This window comes from Melanerpes formicivorus, unplaced genomic scaffold (genome assembly GCF_026170545.1).
Source record: "Melanerpes formicivorus ecotype bairdi unplaced genomic scaffold, bMelFor1.0.p_v2 SCAF_121, whole genome shotgun sequence".
Taxonomy (NCBI): Eukaryota; Metazoa; Chordata; class Aves; order Piciformes; family Picidae; genus Melanerpes; species Melanerpes formicivorus.
This window is the reverse complement of record NW_027142473.1, coordinates 139848-147500: the sequence shown is the minus strand read 5'-3', so window position 1 is coordinate 147500 and position 7653 is coordinate 139848. Positions and strand designations below refer to the sequence as shown.

The following is a 7653-nucleotide window of genomic DNA, read 5'->3' as shown; positions in this document are numbered from 1 at the left end:
ACTCTGCTTTTACTACATGACAGAAAGAAGAGTGTATGGTGCTGGGGACCCAAACCTCTCTGTTATTGTGTCAGAAATGGGCCTTAGCAGCGCAGACTTGCACAGATTCCCTCCACATGAATGTCAGGCAGGGCACAAGCAGGTCCCCTGAAGCAGCAGGAAAGATGAGGTGGCTCAGAGCCCTGTCCATCCTGGCCTTGAGTACTTCCAGGGATGGGACTTCTACCACCTCTCTGGGCAACCTGGGTCAGTTTTTCATCAACCACACCACAACGAATTTCTGCCCTCTGTCTACCCTAATTCTTCTTTTAGTTTATGACCGTCACCCCTTGTCCTGCCACAACAGGCTTGGCTAACAATTTGTCTTTGTCATTCTTATAGGCCCCTTTTAAGTACTGGAAAGCTGCAGTAAGGTCTCCTCCTCTCCATACTGAACAGTCTGACCTTCTCAGCCTGTCCTCACTGCAGAGGGGTTGCAGCCCTCTCATTATTTTTGTGGGTCCACTCCAGATTGCTCCAACAGGTCCATGTCTGTCCTGTGCTGAGGACTCCAGAGCTGGACACAGTACTCCAGGTGCACCAGCATGGAGCAGAGGAGCACAATTGCCTCCCTCAACCATCTGTGGATGCCATGGTGTCAGATACTGTGCAGAACTCTCTTCTGGCCAGCAATGGGCAGCTATTTCATACCATCGGTGTGGGAGGATTTTGTTTCTCTGCCAGCAGCCTGCAGCCCTGGGGACCAGGCAGCTCCGTGCTAGCAAACCAGTCACAGCAGCTTGAAAGAAAGCTTCATCCCTGCCTTGCCACAAGCAGCAAAACATCAAGCCAGGGACCAAACCTAACTTCAAACTGCCAATAAGAACAAAAGCAGCAGCACACAGGCAAGAGCAGTAGTCCTGACCTTGGTCCCTGGGGTGGGTCCATGCTGTCCAATAACCCAGCTCCCAGCTCCCAGCTCCCTCCCAGCTCCTGGCTCCCTTGTTGCTCACATTGCAAAAACATGAGTTCACTCCTTGGAGTGAGTGAACTGGCTTCCTCCAAACAAAACTTTGGTGTGGTGCTGACTGAGTTCATCCCACTGCTCTCTTCCAAACAGCAGTCTGCTTAATGCTGCCCCAGGCCTGGCTCTGCTCCATTTTGGACAGTCCCCCTGCACTTATTCCCCAGAGGTTTTGCACCCTCGAGGCCCCCTGCACATCCTCAAGGCATGCAACACACCCCCCACAGTATCATGCATGAAAAACATCACACTGCAAGCACTTCCCAAACCAGGAACTGTGCAGAAGACTGCTGGGGTATCACAGGAGATACTCCACATCTAGCAAATCTCCTCCAGAAGGGGCTGCTCTTAGGAACAACAGTTTCATAGAGTTACTAAATCATAGAATGGTTTGGGTTGGAAGGCACCTTTAAAATAGTCACCTAGTCCAAGACCCCTGCAGTGAGCAGGGACATAAGTGACTAGATCAGGTTGCTCAGGACATCAGCACAACAGGCTCCACTAAAAATTCTGTCCCCAGCTTTCTTTTGGGCTCCTTTCAGTACTGAAAGGCTGCAATAAGGTCTCTGCTGAGCCTTCTTGTCTCCAGGCTGAATAATCCCAGCACTCAGCATGTCCTCACAGCAGAGGGGTTCCATCCCCCTCATTTCTTTTTTGTGGTCATCTCTCCAACTGCTACTGCAGATCAGGGCCAAACCTTCCTGCCCAGCTGCCACCCCCATAGATGGCAGGAGGTCACGGAGGAAAGCTCTCAGCCTGCACAGCAGGCAGTGAGGACAGGCCAGCATCACTGGCTGTGTATGGTGTCCCACCTGCAGAGGTGACAAACCACAGCTGCCTTGGGGATGACAGGGGCAGCACACTGTGATGCATCTCCAGGACAGTCTCAGCTTCCATTGGCTTGTGGCTAAGGTCACAGGTTCTGCATGCATTCAGTATGTGGCTTGTCCCTTCAAACCCCCTGCACCCACACCACCCCACAGCAATACAACCTCCTCCCATGGCCTGCAGGCTGCTGCTCCTGACATCCCACCATGATCCCAGTGGGAGCAAGCAGGGTCTTTACTGCAATTTAACAACAAGCTACAGCAGCCACACGCATGTCAGCAGCAAAAACTGACAGGATACTAGCAGGAGGAAAAAGACCTCCTCTCCAGTGCTGTAAAGGGGCCCTATAAAACCCTGAAACATCTCCAGAGCCCCCAGGAGCATGGAGAGTGAGGCTGGCAGCTGCTCAGGCAGAGGGCACCCTAATAATGCAGTGTGAAGAGAGTTAGGAAAACGCCCCTGTGCTTCAAGGGAAGGTGACTGTCTGATGCCGTATTTGCTGCCAGCACAGCCTCCAGCTTGCTGTGGCTCCATGCACTGCTGTCTCGAGAAGGAGCTGGACAGCCCTGCTCCAGAGAGAAATCAGATGTTCAAGCCCAGGCAGGCTCCAGGTCAGGCAGGTCCATTCATGGAGGGAGAGCTTGCTGCCACCTGAGGGTCTGTCAGCACAGCTAAGAAGCTTGATTGCAGCTCATCTGAGTGTAACATGCTGCTGGGATCTGGTTTGCTTGCATGTCTACTGCAGCCTAATGGTGGAGAGCACCATCTTCTCCTGGTAGCTAAGTCCATGTGGCAATAAAAGTTAAGATGGTTCAGTTTCACACTGGGGAGATGCTGGAGTAAGAGACTCCTGCTGTCAAAAGGAACTTGCAGACAAAAAAGGGATCCAGACAGCAGTGGCTTTGAAGATGGGTGGTGGCATCTTGTTTCCTCTGAAAGGTTGCACTGATTCATGAACTGGAACACCCACCAGCACAAGTGCCCTTCAGATGGAGGAGGAGATGACCTTGGGTTCTTGTGAACTCAATGTGTGTCTCTGCATCAGGGATGTTCGGACTCATTGCCCACCCACAATGGTATGGAGAGTGAGAACACAGGGATGGAGGTGACAACCTGTCAAGTCACTTATGGGGGACACACTGCTGCCACACTGCTGACCAGCACCTGTCAGGGCATTCGAAGGCAGGAGATCCAGGTAGGAGCTGTCCAGACAAGGGGATGGTAGCAGCACCAGCAAGGGTCACTCAGAAAGGCAGCAGTAGGAGAGGGAAGGATAGCAGAACTGTCTCCAGCATCTGGAAGTGTTTGAGAGCAGACGAGTGTTTTCCACAAGGAACTATAATGCCAGCCTCACAAGTCCACTGTCAGTGCAGGGATTGGTTGGGCAAATGATGCTTGGGGGACTGAGGGTGGGAAATCTCTTTCAGACAGACTAGATGAAGATGACAAATGTCAAGATTAGGAAGGAGAGGCTGTACCTCAGCAGCATCTGCTCTTCAGTCCCACTACAGTGTTATGGCCCTATGGGGAAGGTAGCAGCTCAATGAAAACAGAGGTAGAGAGATTCTTGTTTCTTGTGGCACCACGGAGCAAGCACAGTGGCAATGACATGTCTCTCCCAACAGCTGGCATCTTCCTGAAGCCAGCAGCTGCCTGTCTACCTCCCGCCTCGGAGAGGGCCCTGGACTCAGAGACAAGCCAGGGACAGCAAGTACTCAGGGACACGGCTGGACTAGGCTCTCCTTGTGTGAAAAATCTGTGGTCAGGTCTTTCTCCACCAAGAACTAGGGAAAAGGCATCCTTACATCCCTTCCTGCCATCTGGAGAGCTGGTCGACACCAGCCCTAACATGTGTGCCATATGGACACAGCTGCAGCACAGAGGCACCACTGCCAGCCCAGCTGCCCTGCGATGCCTGCCAGCCACTTGGCCTTGGTAGGCTGCTGAGGCCAAGAAGATGTCCTACGGAGAAGCATGGCTTCCTCTTCCTTCTCCTTGGGCATGGATGAGCTCCCCACAGTGTGGCTGTGGTGTGGCTGATTCTGCAAGCATTGGGGGTTTCTCTCATGCGTACCAGAGATGATGAGCATCTCCAAACAGGGTGGTGGAGGGGTGCATGGGTGCTGGGTACCAGTGGGGGAGTAGGGCTCCTACGTCTAGCGGCTCCACATCCAGAATCCTAGCCCACCCCACAGGAGCACAGGGCTGGGGTGGCAGTATCCTAGCATGGCATTCTGCCCTCTCCTGGCCCACCTGTCTGTGGGGAGGGAACAGGTTCACTGCCTCAGAAAAAGCATCACAGCTGCTTAAGAGCCTGACACATGATGACAAGGAGTGGAGAAAGAGCTAATTGAGGAACAAGAAGTGAACTGAGGTCTGCTCCGATGGCACACAGAGATGGCCTCCTGTGCAAGGTGATGGTCTTGTGTATGCTCAGGGCTGTGACAAGGTGGCACTCACTCAAGGCAACGCAAAGCCTCCCTACTGCATCTGCCTCTACAAACACATCTGTCCACAATGCCATTTCCCAGCCCTGCTGGCCAAGATGTGACAGAGAGCAACATCCTCTCCTCTGACTCCGGCTGCTCCTCACAAACCTCTCTGCTGGTGCCGGTGTGAGCGATTTGAGTGACAAGCCAGTGACGTATGTGCAATGAAGCTGACTGTCACCTGATGTCACATACAGCATCAAGCATGCCGCTGGCAGCCCAGCAAGAAATGAATCCAAATGTCATCCAGTGATGGTCAGGACTGCCAGCCCACCCCTCAGCAAATCGCTAGGAAACCCGCACAGCAGGCGTTGCCTGTGAACCAGTCCTCTCTGCAGAGCGACCACAGCTCTGCCAGCACGGTCCTGTGCTGACCCTCTAGGCACTGGCTTTGATGGGAAGAGAGGACAGCAACTTTTCTCCAAGCTTTTTGGGCTCCCAGTGGAGTGAGGGCTGAAATGATTTATGGAGACAGGGCCAAGGCCAGGAATCTGAGGCTTTTCAAGAGTTGCCCATTTCCCCAAAGAGTGTGGCTTTAATTTGTTGCTTGCCTGACTTTTGCTTGAGGCTCAGCCTAGAACAAGATTGGCAGTGATTTGGGAAATCACTGCTACTTCCCTTTGTGGTTTTGGTGGTGTAGATGTCTGTCCACAGAGAGTGAGACTGACACTTGCAGGCGTGTTATGCAGTCGCCGAACAACCGAGATATGGAAGCAGCCTACAGATAAAGCACATCAGGTTCAGAGTTTGTGTCCAAAGGGGCACCCTCTCAGCACAGCATCCAGCACAAGCTGGAGGAACATGATTGTAACAGAAGCTGTCAGATCCCACCACCACCCAGTCATTAAAATTGCTCGAGTTTAGATGCTCATCAGCTTCTCTCCTGACACACAGCCTGAGTCTCAGCCTGCACTTCCTACCAAGGCAGGGGCTGGAAGTCTGCTTGCAGAAGTAGATGACTGGGAACAATGAACTCACAGGGCGCAACTACCCAACACACAGTTGGGTAGGGCTGCAGGCCCAGCTCATTGGGAAGAGCTGCAAGCATCCCACCTATGATGGGAACAAAGCAGAGGTCCTCTAAGCAGAAAACAGGACCAAGTCCTAAAGCAAACACACTTGGGGAAATGGCTTGGGTAAGTAATGTCTGAAAGAAGGTAGCCAAAAGCCTGAGTGTGTTACTCCCATGGGGCTGGAGGCACCATTCTGGGAGGAATGATGTTCAGTATCTCCCACAGACTCATCTGCAGCTCAGCCTTCCAAGATGGGCAAAGACAGAGAGGCTGGGACAGCTGGGCTTGTGCAGTGACAGCACATCTGCCTCTGTCACTGAGCTATGACAGGCTGCCCACACACAGAGAGGAGCACAGGGCTCAGTAGAGGGGCCAGGGCCAGGGCACTGATCCACCCTTGTGGGAACGGACCTGGATCTCTCTTCACTTTCCACAAGTTGGGAAAGTGATGGGGGAATTTTGTCCAAAACTACATTTACTTTTCAGAAGCTCCACTCTGCCAGCAAGAACATGTCTATTATTCTCCAGAGATGACCACGAGTAATTTCAAGACCTCTCACCCTAAAAGGTCTGTACTGTACACAGGACAGTCAATATAACCGCAAACTTAACTAGCAGGGAATCACAACGTAACTCGAGTATCCCGGGCAGATGTAGGGGACACAGAAAATTTCAGAGGTCGCTGCAAGTGCCTCAAGGGCCCTGAAGGATCAGACACCCTGCAAAACGCTAACGGGAGCATGCTGCTGCGCAAACTACCAGTGATCCTTTGAGGCAGCCCACCCCAGCAGGACAGCGCCGAAGTACTTGCGCTCTTGATCCCGGAGCATCGTCCACCTCACAGCTTGGCCAAGTGCCTCTCCCCACCCTGCTTGCTCACTCCCAGTACTCACGGGCTGTTTCGTTTCTCACACTTCCCCGCCCCCCTCCCCGGGCAATCTCTCTCCAAGGGGAAAAAAAAAAATATAGTCCAAAAGTTTCTAACTGCAAGCAAATAAGCAAATTAGAAGCCCTTATTTATTTATCTGGAGTGTTAACACAGTTCTAGGGTTGGTACTTCCAGGCATTTTGAGCCGACTTCCCCTTCTGTCAGGCGGCCACCGCAGCCTCCCGCTTTCGTGACCTGCCCTGGCCCCGGCGGAGCCGCGCTCCGCAAGCCCCGCTCAAGCCTCGGCGCCACTCGGGTGGTCCCGCAGGGGCAGCGGCGGCTGGGAGGCGGCAGGAATTTGCAATGCGGTGCCGGGCACCACCCACCGACCCTCCCCATCGCCCGCCCGCGAAGCCGCGGCTCCCGGTGGGGCCCCGACGCGCCGGCCGGCGGCAGGTACCTGCTTCCGCAGCGCCTCGAAGGCGGCGCTGATGGTGTGGACTCGGGTCCGTTCGCGGGCGTTGGCCAGCAGCCGTCGCGTCTGCTGCAGGGCTTTGATCTCCGGGGAGACGCCGGACGCTTCGCCCGGGCGCGGGGAGGCGGCGGGCGGCGGCGGCGGCGGCGGGCGGGCGGCGGGCGGCGGTGCGGCGGTGCAGGCGCTGCGCGGCTCCCAGGCGGGCGGCGGCGCGGCGGGGCGCGGGGGGGCCCCGCGGAGCGCCGTCCGCCTCCCGCTCAGCACTTTGAGTTCCACGCGAAAGCCTCCGCAGCTCTGCTTGCGCCGCAGTCGCCTCAGCCCCCCGAGCTCGGCGGCGCAGAGGCGCGGCCACGGCTCGCCCTCCGCCAGCGGCGCGCTCCGCATGGCGCTAGGCGCTCCGCGGGTGCGCTCAGCAGCGGCTGCTCCGCCGCTCTGTTCGCGCTGCCGCCGCCCCGCAGCCGCCGCCGCCCATCTGCGCCCGCTCGGCCCCGGCGGGCAGCGGGAGCCCCTGCGGGCAGCGGGAGCCCTGGCGGGCGGATTTCTCAGTCCGTGCGTGCGTGCGTGCGGCCGCTCGCCCGCCCGCGGCTCTCCGCAGCCTGCCCCTGGGCGCCGGAGCCGGCCCGGCGCGCAGATGAGCGGCTTTAAAGAAACAGGAAGGCTGGCTTTTTTTTTTTTTTTTTTTTTTTTTTTTTTTTTTTTTTTTCTTTTTTTTTTTTTTTTTTTCCCTTCCCAAAACAGCTGTGCTGCCAATCTCCTTTGTTCCGTGCCCCCACCTCCCCTTCCCCCCTTCCCCCTCCCCTCTACTCTCCCCCTCCCCTCTACTCTCCCCCCTCCCCTCTACTCTCCCCCCCCCTTCCCTCCCACCCCACTCCCACTTTCTTCTTTAATCTGCCTCTTCCATGCGATGGAAGAGAAATCCTGCCCCCCGGAGACTCCGCGACGCACCGTGTGCGCTGCCCCCCTCCCCCCCGCCGCCT

At 55.7% G+C, this 7653-nt stretch overlaps 1 protein-coding gene across 1 annotated transcript in view; it reads right to left on the bottom strand.

The window, feature by feature from the left end:
• Positions 1-7348, bottom strand: part of ATOH8 (atonal bHLH transcription factor 8) — a 28122-nt gene extending 20774 nt beyond the window's left edge. The window contains exon 1 of the mRNA XM_068167681.1: positions 6662-7348. Coding sequence (XP_068023782.1) covers positions 6662-7060 — 399 coding nt within the window. The 5' untranslated portion in view covers positions 7061-7348. The remainder of the gene's footprint in view (positions 1-6661) is intronic.
• Positions 7349-7653: the final 305 nt, after the last annotated feature.